The sequence below is a fragment of the Microplitis mediator genome, chromosome 2 (genome assembly GCF_029852145.1).
Source record: "Microplitis mediator isolate UGA2020A chromosome 2, iyMicMedi2.1, whole genome shotgun sequence".
Classification (NCBI taxonomy): Eukaryota; Metazoa; Arthropoda; class Insecta; order Hymenoptera; family Braconidae; genus Microplitis; species Microplitis mediator.
The window spans coordinates 5,968,271-5,986,281 of NC_079970.1; the positions used below are offsets into that span (position 1 = coordinate 5,968,271).

Genomic DNA, 18,011 nt, shown 5'->3' on the forward strand with positions numbered 1-18,011 from the left:
TAAAGTAAGAGGACTAGCAGATTCGTCTTTTACTCTCTTGTTCTTGATGACCTGCATGTAACTTTGTACAATATCGGCGCATTCGATCTTTACGATATGGTGGTCCTCGGACATATTTTTATCCCTGTCCTCTCTTTATATATATATGTTAAAACATACACCGCGTTATCTTATGCAAATTAACGCGGCACGAACCGGCAATATTCGCTTCTAACGCATTATTTCCATGTAATCAACTTGGATGTAAATATAAACTATTATTCCTATGAATAAGACACGGTCATATCAGTCATTTCTTTTTATGTATGTTCATTGTGTTACACGGAAAGAATTTTTTGATAAGATTTACTCTACAATTTATAGTAACCCTGGGCCAAAATAAAATAAATACGCAAAGAATAAAAATAGATTCCTTTTGTTTTATTTTTTTACTCTTTTTTTATTTAAAAATCCCGGGTCAAAAAAATAACGATTTTGACTGCTATAATTTTTTGACTTCAATACGACTTTTAACTTAAAAATTTAAGTTAACTAAGTCAAGTTTGACTTGAATTTGATCTATTTGACTCACAAATTCAAGTCAAATCCAAGATAACGTGACTTCAATTTAACTTAGTTGTCGTAAATCGAAACTAAGTACGACAACTTAGTCGAAGGCGAGTCAGAACCAAATGTGTTTTTGTTGAAAGCAGGAGTATGTGGAACAGAGAATATAGGATATTAAGGTTTTAGTTTATTAACTATTAAGTAATGTCACTTTATTAATAATATGCAGTAATTAAATAGAGGTTTACAATATGACAAAAGATATAACTAATGTACTGTATATGAATATTATGAAGGAATATGATTATTATGAACACTGTATATTAAAGTAGTGGTCGGAACAATTGTCGGAAGGATACTGATGAGTCCGGGTCTCTCTGCTGGGCCTCTGAGTTCAGAGGACACACAAAAAGATCATAAAACCCTACTTTCGGTAACTCTACTCACTCTTTATCGTTGCATTTTCAACAGTTTTCATACCTAAAAATGTGTTTTTTATTTATTAAAAAAATAAATTAAACTTAACTTAACTTTGTCTTGCGTTATCCCGTGTAGGAACCACCAGGCATACAACAATGCAGATGACTGGCCTATTAATGGCTTGCAATCATTGACAGATGATCAAAATACTAGTATTGGGCCATTAATGGTTGATGAGTGACCCATGGATCTTGTATCGAAATCACCAGTGATACACTTGGCCAGTCATTCAGCCAATGGTTGGCCGATCAATACGTAACTTTGGTTGGCCGATGATCGAATTACATTAATGGGCCAATAATATTCGATACCGGCCCATGGATTTCGTATCAAAGGCACTGGTTAGACAATCGGCCAGTCATCCAGCCGATGGTAGACCGATCAATGATTATCGATGGTTCGCTGATGATTAAAAAACATTCTTAACCCAGTCGTAAGCTACAGAAGGCTGACAGTATTTTGATCACAATTTTCACGCTATATTATAAGTGGATGAATAATAGTTTGTCATGGCTGGGCCCAAGTTAGGTTCCAGCTGTTACCCGTTGAACGGCCAATCTTAGTTGCCATTACTGTGCCAGGCTAGTATGCTTGGCACCCAATCATGGCCCCATAGTTGGCCATTCATAAAACCCTGTACGGGATTTTAAATTTTTAAAATTACGCCAAATCGTTATTTTTTTTGACCCGGGATAACTTAAAATTGGCTTTTTTATCCCATAATTGAACACTATCTAAAAACGGAAGAGTAATTATTCATCCAGGTTCAATTTTACTCACAATTAACGAAGAAAATTCATAAGATAGTTCTCCCGTGTACTTACTGTCATTATAACTCGATTAAATTTTCTATTGAAATAATTATTGTCCACATAAATTTTGTAATTTGAATAAAAAATAATTTTATTGTCTTATTAAAAAAGTAATTTTTTGTATAGTAACATAAAATATTTACTTCGAACTAAAATAAAATAATAATTTTTCTCACGAATAATATTTTTTTTTATTTATAGTTATAGACTAATAAATTTTCTGTAATAACTGAAATGAAAGCATAAAAATATTTTTTTCTATTTTTATTTTTAGCATGAAATTGATCAATAAATATATACGAGTGAGTAATTAAATAGCAATTAAATAATAAGTATCGTTATTTTCCGGTGGGAAAATAAAAGCTGACACAGTATATTTTAATAGTAGCATCACACATCAGCCCGTAATATATTTATGGAAGAGAAATTTAGCCATCAATAAATATCGCACGAGCACAAATTACGCCACTTAAAGAGTTTAGTTACCGATCATAACTCAATTCTATAACTTGCATTATATTTTACATTTAACAATTTGCATTAAACGTTTGTAAATCAACAAATCAATCCAAGATTTCCCTTCACAATTTAATATCTCTCATTACTCATTACCGTTGCGTATTCTCTGCTCTCGTACTTTCTCACTAATTTATATATTTATATTAAAAAGTATTTTTTTTTTTTAATTTAAACACGTACACTGTAAAAAGAGCGGTGTTAAAAACAGACTCAATTTAACACCGGTATAGGCGGTGTAATTTTGCAGTGTTAAATCGGTGCAAAAAAAATTCCACAGATAGAAATTAGAAGAAAAATGTACATATAAAAAAATATAAAAACTTAATGAATATTATCCGGAGGAAATTTTAATTTTTCTATGTACAATCGGACCTCGTTATAAGGTTACGCGTTATAAGACTCTTTCCCTCAATTTATTAAAACTCGCACGGAACGTTTCCCCTACCAACAACTCAATGAAAATTTTGCACCGAAACCTCGCTATAAGTCTAACGAACAGTACGACTAAAATTGAGATAAAATGTACATACATCTAGATTGTAGATTAAGTAATTTATTTTCATAAAGGATACTTAAAATTTGTAGTTTCACATAGTAAATTAAGAGAAAAAAACGACAAAATTTTGTACATTTATAATTATACATAAAGTAGATTCACTGTATAATAGAGCAGAGTTCAACCGAATACACAAATAAAACGCAAAATGACGATAGTCTTATAACGAGGCTTAAGCGCAAACACTGTTTAGGACAATAGTGGGAGAACCTTAATTCTAAGAATTTTTTCCCCTACAGCCCCGAACTAGTCTTATAACGAGGTCCGACTGTAATTATTTATGTTATACGTAATTTATTTAAAAATTGCAAAATTTTACACACCACTTCAACCAACAATAGTTTAATTAATTAATGAAAATACTCTATAACTGTAGTGATCGAGTAAGGAAAAATATTCACAGAGTAAAATATTTTCAACACCGAAAAATATTTAACACCACTGGCAGTTATTTTAACACCGCTTTCGGCGTTGAAATTTAACATCTAGACCGCCTACACTGAGAAAAATTTTGGCTCAAAACCTACCAATTTTTATTATGTTGTCGACCAAACTTGAAACAGGAAGGGAAGCATCCAAAAAATTATTATGGCGCATCACAACTATTATAATGTATGGAAGTAATTGTTATTTAATCTTATCGATAAGTGTCTCGCGCGTAAGTATTATAATACAGCATAATAATTTTTCGTATGAGCATAATAATTTTTTGGATGCTTCCCTTCCTGTTTCAAGTTTGGTCGACAGCATAATAAAAATTGCTAAGTTTCGAGCCAACATTTTTCTCCGTGTAGACTTACCCCGGTTTTTTTTTTTAGAGTGTATGAGTTTGCAATTAAAAATCATCAACACTAAATGTAGGTGAAAACATCTTTTATAATCTCTCTATTATAGTACCGTTAAATAAACACGCAAAAATAATGAAATAATAAAAAAATGTTGAGTAAACTGGAGACTAGAGAATCACAAAGACATCCAATTTATATTGTTATTACTGAGTACACGGCATTGAATTCAAAGACAATAACCGTGTCATATTTCTCACAATACATTTAGCTAAATTTTTTATATTTTTTACGCCTCATGATAACAATTATGCCGACAATGTCAGCAGACAACTTAAACAATGAGTCGGTCGTAAAAAAAGTAAAGATGTGGAGATTAAGAGAAACTATTTAAAAACCTTGAATTATTTATCCAATTAATGAGTTGAATACTATTGTAGTTATTTTATTAATTCAATAACTGGATTTTTATAATTATAGTCTGAGTGAATTTAATCTGTTGGATTGATTGAAAGAATAGAATTTATAAAAGTTATTATTCCCAAGGAGTAATTCGCTATCGATCTTTCATTTTATGTTTTAATATAAGTTCATATATATGGATGTATATATGAACACAGAGGGGCGGAAAAGGCAATTAACGGTGAGGCGTTTACGAGTTTTATCGCGTCCAAGGTTGCACTACAAATTAAATTGCACAATACGCTAGGAATCAGTTCACTGGCACGAGTACACACTTAGATAATTTCTATACTATAATAATAATAACAATAATAATGATAGCAGCAATAGTAATAAGAATATGGGAATACAGTGGTGGTAGAAAGGATACAAGTGACATTCGTTATAATATCGGGCGCGGCGCGTAACTGGATTATTTACTTTACTATGTGTAGTATTATTTGCCTGGATCAAGGTTACTAGAAAAATATACGCGTAAGTATTTTTTTTATTTTTCTACTTTATCGAGATAATGGCAAAAATAATTTTAGAGTTATTGTATTTAAATTATTGCATGAAAATCTGCTCTATAAAAACGAATTAGTGAACACGTGACAATCACGATTTGGCAGCGAATGGTGACTTTGTCAGTGAAAAGTATACACTGTGAAAAGTTCCCAATAAATATTACTATGGGTGCATAGTAACACCGGACTATAAGAAAACTGGTACAAAATTTACAAGTGTCCCATAGTAAACGTATGCGCATAGGCCACAATCGTGTAGTCTGCGCATACTTTTACTATGGGACACTTGAAAATTTTGTACCAGTTTTCTTATAGTCCGGTGTTGCTATGCACCATAGTAAAATTTGTTGGGAATTTTTCACAGTGCACTATTTGAATTAGGGACATACACTAGTCACTATTTTTACTATTTCAAATTTAACCCTAATCCTGTGTCGCTGTTTTCAACACCCGTAAACGTTGAACATGGGTCATCAGCGGCTACTGCTTATTTAAGTATGTTATTCTGTAAGGAAAAATCTGAATAAATTCGCAGGTCTTCTTTGGACTTCTAACTATGCGATAGAGTTATTGCCAGTAAAAAAATTAGTTTCATCGATCTACCTGATTTCTCTGTGTACAAATTTATTTCCATATGTTACCATCACGCACATGTCTACTAATATTTTTTTTTTTTTATTTATTTTTAATTTGCATATTTAGCAACAGTCTTGGCACAACACTGCCACTCAAGCTTGGCTCGGTGTTATCATTTCGATACGGACAGACTTGGACCAAACTTGGATTTCAAGCTTCCCCCAGAGTTAAGTCTTGCGCCAAGCCTCGGCCACGCTTGCGCCTATTGTTTTTTTCTATAAGGGATAAGGAGTAAATAGGGAATTTATCTTTTCAGCGGAGTGTCGCGGATTTTATCTTAACCCACATTAACTTTGATTCAGAGTTTCAACATTAAAATAATCTCCCTTTTGGAGTAAATTTCACTACAAGGGGATTAAATAAATACATAGTCATCCGCTCCGCATTCATCCTTGATTTAATCCGCGTTCGGTTCACAAATTTTTTACAGTGTCAAAGTCAAATTTTCAAAACCCGGCTTATTTGCACTTTATCTCATTCAATTTTTCTAATTCAAGGGTAGAGGTACCGTTTTTGGCCACTTTAGGGCCAGTTTTGGACACTTGAAAAATTGAAATAAAATAATTCGTCAAAGACGCAATGACATAATTAGTTTTCAAAATGTGTTCAAAGGTACTTCTAACCCACTATTAAAATTGAAATTTTATTCTATACTTTTTTATTAATTAAAATAAAGTATTAAATGTCCAAAAATGGAGCAGTGGCCACAATTGCTACTTCTACCCTATCTTTTGTTGCAAATTAATTTTTTTTGTTTTTTAAATCTAGTAAAGTTGATTTATTTTGTAATATAAATTTGAAAATTGGCTCCTACTGGGTTTTAAAAATAACAGCTGGGCTTTTCGCAGCCAACAAAATTTATGGAAGTAAATATACAAAAAAAAAATTTTCTATGAAAAAGTACAAAACATCTACAGAATCCCAGTTACCACAACAAATTAAAAAAAGAAAAGAAATAAGCGACAAACTAGACCTCAGAGTATCGTCACCTCAATCAAAGCGATACGCTAATGGAGATTGCTCAGGCCTAATCTACCCTCGGATATACCGGATTATCTCTGGATAAAAGTTAAACAACTCACAGCGTATGACTTTGAAGAGTATAGTAACATAAATATACAATATATACACACTCACATCAGTATATTTATTAGTCAAAAAAATAAAGCTACGACTTCAAGACCGCGATCTCTCCTCATATACCAATCGCTTTACGAGCCACAAGAATTTAAAAAAAAATAATAGTAAAAAAACATTACGCATCGTCTAAAGTCTACATACTCGTGTCTCTCAACATTGACGATACTCCAAAGTGCTTTTTAATCCTCTTTTAAATAAATTTTCACTTTGAGCTTGATTTTAAATCTTCCTTATCTACTTCCTAGTCTTTTTCTTTCTTTTTTTTTTTTAAGTATAACGTGAGAATAAATATTATACAAGCACGCCCGTGAAACTTGGACTCGGACTACCCAAGAAGTTAAAAATAAATAAATAAATATAATAATGATAATAAAAAATATTTATGTGTTATATGTATATAGAGAATTAAAAGTTTATACGGGAATACATTGGACTTAATAGTTAGTAGTAAATATGTAATCACAGTAATCATTTATCTATTTGATGATTCTGTCTGGTGAAAGCATAAACTGTTCACTTAGCTCATAGAATTGTCTATATATACACATATATATAGATATTGATATGTATCTGTAGTATGATATTAGTAATGTGGTACCACCGTGCGAAAGTATATCTCTCTTCCGTGCGAAACACGCATCTGGAGCCTGGAGTAAACTGCCCGCGGATCAATCTCTGCTGCCCGATGGCTACCACTACTGCCGGTACTGCAGTATAATATAATCCGTACAGTACTCTTTAATACTTGATAGTTTATTACCATTTGATATTTTATTATATATTACTAGCTTGCTGTATTTTGCGTTATAAAAATTAATAACAAACATTTAATTATTTAATTATCCGTATCATATTATTTTTAAATAAATATGACCCGTGAAAATTTATATTACTATTTTTATTATTATTATGATCATTGTTATTATTATTATTACACAGTAAAAAAAAAAACAGGGTAAGTCCAGGCGATGTAAGTACTAAAATTTTCGGTGTTAAATTTCAAAACCGAAAGTGGTATTAAAATATTTTATGATACTGAAGGTTGCTGACGTCTAATAATTTTTGAATTTTTTTAAAAATGATAAATAAGAAGAAAAAAACTATTTAAAAAATTGCACCTGTAGCTTTTTTAATTTTCTACATGCGCATATTTTTAGTTTTTTTTTTTTTTCATAATTGATTTGTTGAAAACAAAATTAGAAAATTGTTAATTGTCTGCTAACTTCAGGATCATAATATTTTTGCTTACTCGATTACTACAGTTAAACAGTTTTTTTATTAATTAATAAAATTATAGATGATTGAAATGCTGGGCGTAAAATCACTCTCTAAACATGAATTAGTGAAAATAAGTGAATATTCACTAATTCCAAGTGCAAACCGAACCACTAATTTCAAAAAGTGGTTCGGTTGGCACTCAGAATTAGTGAATATTCATTGATTTTACTTATTCATGTTTAGAGAGTATGTAATTTTTAAATAAATGACGTATAACATAAATAATCATTTGAATAAGTACATAGAAAAATTGTAATTTCCTATGATACTGAAATTAGCCGACGTCTAATAATTTTGAAATTTTTTTTTTTATAGTGAATCATAAAAAAAAAAATATTTGAAAAAATTGCACCTACAGTTTTTTAAATTTTCTACATGCGCATATTTTTACTTTTTTATATTTTTGTAATTCATTTGGTGAAAAAAAAATCCAAAAATTTTCAGTTGTCTGTTAACTTCTGGATCATTATTTCCTCCAGATAATATTCATTAAATTTTTATATTTTTTTTATATGTAATACATTTTTTTTCTAATTTCTATCCGTGGAATTTTTTTTTTACACCGATTTAACACCGCCAAACTACACCGGCGTTATTTAATTTTAACACCGCTCTGTTTACAGTATATTATTATTTTATTATTATTATTATTATTGTGATAAATTTATAGCTAAGTAATATATTTTCTTAGACGAATAAAATTTATCTCATAAGTTTAAGAATGAAAGATAAAATGTTTATGCTGATAAGAATTTTTTATGACCCTAATAATAAAATTAGTTAAGTAGGTCAATAGGACTAAAGTTACGGAAATGATTAAACTTTTACATTTATTAATTTAAAAACAATTTTTTTAAATATATATAGTTTGAAAATAATTTTGTCAGCCTAAGTGTGATAAATGTCAAGACTAAATTAAGCATCAGGGTCGCCATGAATTCTCAGATGATATACGATGCAGTGGCAATGAGGGACCGCCGCCCTAATGGACACAAAATTCCTCAACCAAAAATTATGACATTAAATTAATAATAAACATTATAAACATAAACACTTATACTAGTGTATATATTAATACATATCACAAGTCGTGCACACTAACGAGTAAAAAGAGGCGTGACGTTAAAGTTAAGCTGCTAAGCTACTGAATTGAACTTTCTGTGAGCTCTGAGCTCTGAACTCAACTCAACTCTTTGTGAAGAAGACTAAGATGAAGACGAAGACGAAGAAGACGAACAAGTAACTCGGTTGTATGTCACGACAGACTCATCTCACCTTAGCTAACTAATTAACTCCAAAAAAGATTAATTATCGACACCTATGCTCCTAAAACTCTCAATTAATTAAATCCAATACTTTGATAAAATTTAATATCTACTTCAAATATTTGATGCATTAATATTTATATATATATATTTATATATATTTACTATAAATAATAATTAAGGAGCGATTGTTTGCGCAAGGTATCGGGTAATGATATTATCCGAGTATTAACAAACAGTAATCAGGTTGTAAGTATGCTGGGATAATTAGCTCGGCTCTTAGGAATTGAGTAATAAAATTTGAGAGACTGAATAGAAATGTGCGTTGTAAGCTAAATAGACTCAGGTGAAATGGCTATTTGTTAAATGCAACGCCGGGTTTGCATAAGTACCGGGTAGCCCGCATTAAGTTAGTTACGCTTAAATGCAAATTGGTTTGTTAATCGATCTGTATAGACCTTGAAACCTACGGCATAATGGACCCCCTGTGTACACCCCAGCTTATCTGCTCATGCATATCTTTAACAATCGGCTACCCTTTTATTTTTACCCTTTTACTCCTTTAAGGCCTCAAACTACGACATTGTAATTCTTAATTAAATTGATGATTTAAATTTACTTATCACAGTATTTTAATTTTAGAAAAATCATGTCTTAATGCCTCATTAAAAATTATAATTAGTTTTTTTTTAATTTCATTATTATCCTTAAAAATATGGGTTTAATTTTTTTTTTTTGCTGATTAAATAAATATTTTAAAAAATACTAAATTAATTTTTTTGGATGTTTCAACTCAATCATAGGGTACACGGAAAAACAATATTAGTAAATATTACTGAGATTCTCGTCAACAGCGACTTACTATTAGTAAATATTACGGAGTAGAACGTAAGAAATTAATAACAGATGCATTTTTTTGACAAGTGTCTTGTAGTTGTTTAAGGTTTAACTAGTAATTTTAAATAGTCAAGCAGTATATTTCAACGGTTAACTGTTAGTTATAGCAGTTTAAACATTAAAATCATAATTTTACTGATTGAAACGACACTAGTGATTGAACATAACATAAATAATTAGAAGTTGAACTATAATTATTGTCAATCATTTTTTTCTGTGTAAGTCGACCATTTATTGGTCATAAATAATTTTTCTCATGGTTTTTTGAAAGAAATAATATAAAAAAATATTGATAAATTTTGTTATATTATGTTACTTGTTCTAATTCCTAAAAATATTATGAAAAATTGGTAGTAGAAAAAAAAGCTAATAATTAACTGTCAAAAATTTACGGAGTAAACGTGGATTAAATTCGGAGTGAATTTGCAAATCAGAGTGAATACGGATTTAAATAAAATCCGCTCCACTCCGAAATCACTCCACTGAAAAGACAAACTCCCAATTTACTCCGTATGCGGAATGATTTTTTTTAAACTCCGGAACTCCGAGTGACAAAGTGAATTCGGATTTAAATAAAATCCGTAATTACTCCGAATTCTCTCCCAATTTTTTACATTGTCTGGTAACTAAGCCACTGAATTAACGATCGTATTTTTCAATATTCTAATATAGAAGGACGCAACAAAATTAGAATTGAAGTTCTAAAAGTTGTCAATCAAACAACAATGAAGAATTTTCTTTACGTTAAATTCTTATTAAGAGTTAAGTTTTTTTTTGTCAGAATTAATCGGAAATTCGGTACTTTTTATCATAACATAAAATATTTTTATGGAAATTTATTAAAATATTTTTTATCCAATTATTGGGAGTCATTTAATAATTGGTCAAGTTACCCTACATCTTTTTGAATTTTTTTAATAAACGATTGAAAAAAAATTCAAATTTTTTAAAACAGGGTGAATTTTCCCATATTTTTAATTTTTAGAATATAAAAATTTATTATTTTTTCAATGGCTGGGTTATATTTAAATTTTTATGGAAGTATACAAAAATTATGAATAAATGATTTGATGAAATAGTGAATGATGCTGGGATCTATAAACCGAAGTTTAAACTAAAATTCTATCAACATTGACTACAAATGATAATAGAGAGATTGTTATTAAAAATATATCATGCGATGTGTAAAATAAAATTTTTAAATAATTATTTAATTTTTATCAACTGCTAATTATAATTAAATATGAAAATTTTTTTGTGCGAACGAAATAAAAGAAAAAAAACTATTTTTACTTCAAAAATTGAAGCCTTACTTGCTGCCAGTAAAACAGCAACAGAAACTTAGTCGTCAGTGTCATAGTCATATGTATATATTTATAAATATATATGACATATATGTATAGAGTGATAATAAACATAACGTTGTCAATGATAAGTTTTTAATTATTTAAATTTTTAAAATGGAAGGCGAATCTATAATTTCAAATTCACCGTCATATTTATCAATGAGTAAGATATTTTTATATTAAATATGTATCCATAAATATAAATATATATAATCTATGTCTATAATATATTTTATATATATATTCATACGGTAGTTTAGGTTATTAGTTATCTCTAAACTATTTTGTCATTTCCTTAGTTAGTTATCAGCATTGCTGTTATTATTAGTAATTAATTATAATTATTAGTCGTGTAATTTATTGTTTTCACTGAAACAGATTATAGAATTTGTTTTTTAATAATTGACTATTTTTAATTAATTGTTAAATAATAAAAATTTTGTATTAAATGAGTAAATTTAATTACAGTATGGGGAGCAATTGCATCAGTGGGTTGGTACATTATCGCTGCAATTGTAGTTTCAGTTTGGGCATCACCATACATTAAAGAGAAATATAAATCTTGGAAGCAAAAGAAAGATGATGAAGAATATTCTGCTAAATACCACAAAAGTATTAAATATTTTTTCATGATATCAGTATTGAAACTTAAAGTTTCAGTGTCTTTACAACCAAAAATTATAAAATGCGTAAATTTCCTATTCAAAAGTCCTCATAACATCAACTCAAGTGGGTCAGAAACAGCATAGAAACATGTAGCTGATGATCGAAACGTTTTTCGCCCAATGAAAATGAAAAAAATTTATGTAACTTGACTTAACGGGTAGTTGGGGGGTGGTCTGTAATTTTTGGCTGGCGTGCGAAAAATTTCTAAAATCTCGATCCAGTAGATTTTTTACTTTTCATTTCATTTTTTTATTTGCGTTTCACGAAAAACGTTCCGATCTTCAGGTACATATAGAAACCAATAAAAAAAAGTCTATTGGATTCTATGCAGTTTTTGACCCATTTGCGTGGATTTTATGGGGACTTTTGGATAGGATTACAAATGGTTTCAGTCAACGGGCAAAAACAAAGTTGTTTCGTCCCTTTGTAAGAAAAAGTATATTATATACCTAGGAAGGAAAGTAAGACATTCCAACCCACGTGTGTAATTCTGGAAAACACACGACTTGCGACCTCCTATGTATACGATTTTTCATTAGATCTGTACCTGAAACTTTAAATTTGTACCTCTGATTGTGGACAGATTAATGTAACGAGACCGAAGTTTGCCTCCTTTTTACAGGAGGCCATTTCCTAACCCTTTTAAATATACCCGCGTGACTGTGGGAAGAATGGCGCTTTCTTCCCTTTAAATTGAACCGGAATTTAAACTTTCAGGTACAAGTACGGTGAAAAATACTCTTTCTGCTCGCTGACTAAAGGCATTCGTAATCTCAACTCTGATACTTGTCATTTATTTGATAGTAATTTCAGACCCTTAATTATATTTGCGTAAATGACAATTCTGTCTGGGATCAAGTTTTATAAAAATTAGTGTGAATAATAATTAGTATTTATAGTTTCTGCTTAATGACAATTTACGCTTGCGCTAATAGTTGATCACACCATTTGTCTTAAATTAACTTATTTCTGACTGGCTGCTGACACTGAAACTCGAAGTTCCGATGCCGATAATCATGACAAATCTAGTGTGTAACTCAGGATGAAACACGATTTCACTGCGGATGATGTCAGCCACCTTCACCCTGGTCTGAAATCGTTGTTTCATCCCTTGTCACACAAAATACTTTAAAATAAAATATCAATTAATATTACTGATAACTCTAGATCCAGATATATTTGAAGAGCGAACGAGAGCCATTGAAGCTGCACGACAACGAATGCAGCAACAATATCTTGAGCGAGCTGAGCTTGCCAAGCAGCAAGAAGAAGAGGTTACTGTTTAATTTACAAATTTAAATATATAAATATTAATGAAAATATTTAAATTAAATTATGATTTTTATGTTGTAGAAGAAAAGATTAAAACAAGAACAAGTGATGAAATTACTAAAAGATGCTGAAGGCGGAAATAGACTAGGAACTAGTGACCAACCCTCTTCATCCAAATCAAGTTTCCGTGACGGTACCGATTATTTTCTCAATGCCCTAAAATCAATTTTTAATTAATTAACATCTAAGCCAACTATTTAATTTACAGAATACAATCCACTGATGGGAGAATCCAGCCGTGGATATCGGGCTCCAAAACGCAGTTGCTGTGGTAAAAAATGTGGATAAAAAAAAATTTCAAACTAAATTTCATTAACTTTTTATACAAAGATAATTTTATTGAACATTAATTTCAATCGTTTCTATAAAAAAAAAAAATAATAATAATTGTTGAACAATAAATTTAATTTAAATCTCGATTAAAGCATTAATCTAATATATCGCACTATCATAATATATGTTTATTAATTAATAAATAAATTATTAAACTTGTAAGTCAATGGTGATTGAAACTATTAATAAATAAACTTAAATTACAAATGTAATATGAAAATAGTTATTCTATAAATTACATATTCTGTCAATGAGCAAGTCAACATATGTAATATATTTACATTACTGTACAGTTATTTTCAAGGGCATTCTCAGACAGTGCCCCCACTTTTTTTAAATATTCAATGACTTTCAATTGTAATGACCGTAGTAAAATTTTGATAATTTATTTAAAAAAAAATTATTTATAGTTTATATCAATTAGGAGTTAAACGAAATTTGGAAAATAAATTTCAGTAAAATCTTCATGTAAATTTTATAATTTGAATTTAAAAATGTTTTAAGCTAAAATTTATGGTGTGCCGTCAACTGATCCCAACAATTTTATACCACAACAAGTGATCCCTATAAATTAATCTCATCAACAATTGATCGTCAATTGATTTTTATCAACAACTAATTTAACTTTTTATATTTACAACAGTAAATTTTAATTACTCATGTCATAGTAATTAATTAATAATTAATTATTTTATGAATTTGTCAGTGGAATCAGTTGTCTGTGGGATCCATTATCGTGTGATTACTTGTCTGGATCAGTTGTCATGGAACCAAAATCTATTTACCAAATTTCGTTTAACTCCTAATTGATGATAACTGTAAGTTATTTTTTTTTAAATCTATGTCTCGGCGGAAATGAAATTGCGTTGCCCTTTTTTCAATTAAGGTTTTATTTTTTTTTTTTGAATTAATTGTCAGAATTTTAATACGGTCTTTCAATTGAAAGTTATTGAATATTTTAAAAAAGTGAGGGCGCTATCTGAGAATGCCTTTAAACTATTATCTAAAAAACGATAATTATTCATTATTTTTAAAGGCATTCTCAGACAGTGTCTCCCATTTTTTTAAAATACGCAATGACTTTTAATTGTCATAAGCATGTTCAAATTAATTTGATTAATTAAAAGAAATTAAAACCTCAGTTGAAAAAAGGACAACGTAGTTGTAATTTTTCTGAGACAGAATTTTAAAAAAATTACTCATAGTTGTTATCAATTAGGAGTTAAACGAAATTTGGTAAATAAATTTCAGTCTATAAAATTTGAAAATTCGAATTATAAAATTGACATGAAGATTTCACTGAAATTTATTTTCTAAATTTCGTTTAACTCCCAATTGACATCAACTGTAAGTGATTTTTTAAAAATATACATCAGCGAAATTGTCCTTTTTTCCATTAATGTTTTAATTTTTTTTTAATTAATTGATAAAATTTAGAAACGCGTATGACAGTTGTCATTGAAAATTTTTAAAAAGTGGGGACACTGTCTGAGAATGCCCTTAATTATAAATCGTAGCCTAGTAACCAAACTTGTCATTTAAACTAGTCCGTCCATCGCCAGATTGATTGGAAGGCGGTACCCAAGTGGAATAATCAACGCTATGAATATCTTCGTCATAAGATTTCTTACTTTCTTTAGCCGCCTTCTCAGCCCTCTTCTGCGTGCGCTTCATATTTTTCTTCTTTCTTTTCAGGAGCTCAGCTTCCGATAATTCCTCATTTTTTTTCTCCGTCTTTTTGCTTCCTTCTTGCTCAATTTTTCCTTCGAATCCTTCGTTCTCCTCAGTCTTTTTTCCTTCAACACTCTCTTGCTCATCAACCTCATCACCCTGCTTAAGCTCTTTCTGAATGACAGCAATCTCTTCGCTCTTGATCAGCCCGTACCGACTCTTGGACACTTTCCTCTCTTCATCTTCCACCAACTTACAAACCAAGCCGTCGTCATCATCAGTTCTGCGTCGTTTTTCTTTCTCTGGCTTCTCTGTCTGGTCTTCCACTGCTGAACTAGACACCAACGACGGCAAGTTTGCTGGTTTAGCAAAATCAACCAACTTCTTCAGGTTCTCTTCTTCTTTCTTCAATTGCTGCAACTGGGACTTCATTTTCAAAATGTCACTCTTATTTAAGACAGCAGAGCTCAAATTCGACATGAAAGCATCGAGAGCGTCTTCATTTGAATCTGAATCAACCCCACGTTTGGTGTCCTGATGTTTCTTCAGCTTTACTTCGATCTCCTTTATTTCTTTAGTAACTCCAGACAATTTTTCCACCAACGTCGCGTAAGTTTCAGCCTTGGTCTCCAGTTTACCAGCATTGCGCATCCTCTGTTCGCGTTTGCGTTCAACGGTACCAGTCCTGTCTAGGTAATTGTCTTCATCAGAGTCATAAAAATCTTCCTCCTCCCAATTACGTGACTTGCGTTTGCGGCCTTCGTGCGTGGCCTGTCTTAACAATCCGTATCTGTCTAAAACTCTGCAGGCCTCAATAGCGCACTGGATAACTGACTCCTTCTTCTTGCCCTTGACCAAAGCTTCCGCACGTACATTGCGACCTACCGCCGGTTCAATGGGCAAGTCGACCCAGCATATAAACTGCCCGATCCCTCTCTCCTCAGTCTGGTACTGCAAGTCAAAGCCTTCGCGCTCGAACCATCCTCTGAGCGTTTTCTTGGGGTCGTCAAGGAACAATTCCTCATTATTAGTCATAGCATAAGGATTCTCAGTCATGTCAGTCTCTTCGTCAGCATCTTCCCCCATCCCCCAGTCTATTCCCTCAGCTTCTTCTTTTTCTTTTCTCAGCCGTTCCATTTCTTCGAACATCTGCTGGCGTTCTCGTTCTTCTTTCTCTCGTTCCATCAACTCCTGGCGGCGCATCTCCTTCAACTGCGTCACCGTGTACTCGGACTCCTGCTCTTCCTCCTCAACGGGCGTCTGCACAATAAATTTACGCTGACTGCACCCGAATCTTAGCATGTGTCCACCTTGCAGCTTGACGTAGGTCTTGGGTCTTATGCGGCAGCCGTTCCAGAAAGTTCCGTGGGTGCTTTCGAGGTCGTAAAGATAAAACCCCGGGCCGTTTTTTTCATCCCCGTTGACTCGGTACTGGAGAATCGCGTGGTACCGCGAGATTGTCGGGTGCGCGAGTGGGATATCGCAGACCGGAAGACGTCCGATGACGTGGAAACTTTTTTTTGTTAGATCTATTGTGTCCAGTATTACTCCAGACTTTAATACTTCAACTTTGTAGTCACCGGAGGGACTTCCTCCCCATGCTGGTTCTTTGTAAGGCAACGGTAGTTGTTGCTTGTGATCCTGAGATGATAATTTCGGTGGTTCTATTGACTCTGATATTATTTCTGGTTCATCAGAGCTGTCGGATGTGGATTGAACTGCTACCGGAGCTACGTGAGATACTTTTCCATTCGATAGTATACGTATCGATCCTGTTTTACCTCGACGAGGACCAATTAATAGCGCTGGCTTTTTAAATGCTTCTTGACCAGGTAATTCATCTGTTGACTTTGACACTTCTGGGTCCACTTTAGACTCATCAAGATTTCTATCCTGGTTCAGTTCCGAATGATCTTCAGTTTCTGAAACATGATCTGGCTTTGATTCATCAACTGACATTGGAACTGTATTTGATTCTGATTCTGCAGACTTGGAATCTTGGTTTGAATCTGACGGAATCACTTTGTCAGCCTCCATTTCTTCACTGATTTTATCAGGATTGTCAGATTTTTTAATCTCGTCAGAATTAACCTCCATAATTGTCTGTGTTTTTAAAAATCAATTATTGATATTTTTAAAAATAAATAAAAGTTATAGGTTATGATTCCTTACCATTAAATTTTTAAATCCCACTGAATATATAAACTCAGTCTATATATTTGTTATTCATATATTTATAAACATTAACTTTATAGAATATAGAAGTATTTATTGAATAAATATTAACTCAATTATTAAATTAAACGTTTATGAAAAGAGCGCAATGTAAAAGTAAACTGTAAACACGAAAATAAAATACCTATATATATATAATATATGAATACATGTGTTCCTGGGTCGGTAAGTTTGAAATTTATATTATTGGGTGCATTTCGGAATGCGCTGCGAGCATCTGTAGCGTAGCGCACTTCGGAATGCATCCTTATTAGTTGCGCGGTAAATTTAAATATTTGAAAAATAAATGATTAGAAATTGGAGAAAAATTTAAAATCATAAGACGAAATAAAATGGCGGCAGAATATGATGGAAAAATATTTTAAAAATTGAAAAAAAAAACACGTAAGTATTTGAACAAACCTTGGCGGGGAAATAATATGCAGAAGGGTGTCCTAATACACTTGGAGATTTAATTTAAATTACTCCAAATGCACTGCAGCTAAAAAACGTCACTTAACTGTCACCAGACGATGCCAGATGATTTTGCTCAGGAACTTGGAAGTT

At 31.4% G+C, this 18,011-nt stretch overlaps 2 protein-coding genes across 2 annotated transcripts; one reads left to right on the forward strand and one right to left on the reverse strand.

Moving 5' to 3' along the window:
* The first annotated feature begins 11,231 nt into the window (after positions 1-11,231).
* Positions 11,232-13,528, forward strand: LOC130663349 (uncharacterized). Its single transcript, XM_057462520.1, has 5 exons — positions 11,232-11,391; positions 11,697-11,840; positions 13,062-13,168; positions 13,248-13,359; positions 13,435-13,528. Exons 1-5 carry the CDS (start codon positions 11,343-11,345, stop codon positions 13,512-13,514), a joined length of 492 nt encoding a protein of 163 aa, XP_057318503.1. The 5' UTR covers positions 11,232-11,342; the 3' UTR covers positions 13,515-13,528.
* Positions 13,511-17,571, reverse strand: LOC130663348 (kanadaptin). Its single transcript, XM_057462519.1, has 2 exons — positions 17,403-17,571; positions 13,511-17,333 (listed from the first exon to the last, which is right to left on the reverse strand). The coding sequence occupies exons 1-2, from the start codon at positions 17,403-17,405 to the stop codon at positions 15,078-15,080; spliced, it is 2,259 nt and encodes a 752-aa protein (XP_057318502.1). The 5' UTR covers positions 17,406-17,571; the 3' UTR covers positions 13,511-15,077.
* Positions 17,572-18,011: the final 440 nt, after the last annotated feature.

Coding starts and splice junctions, on each gene's coding strand:
- LOC130663349 (XM_057462520.1), top strand. CDS start 11,343: ATGGAAGGCGAATCTATAATTTCAAATTCACCGTCATATTTATCAATG. Junction 11,841..13,061: donor TTCTGCTAAATACCACAAAA/GTATTAAATATT, acceptor TGATAACTCTAG/ATCCAGATATATTTGAAGAG. Junction 13,360..13,434: donor CAAATCAAGTTTCCGTGACG/GTACCGATTATT, acceptor TTTAATTTACAG/AATACAATCCACTGATGGGA.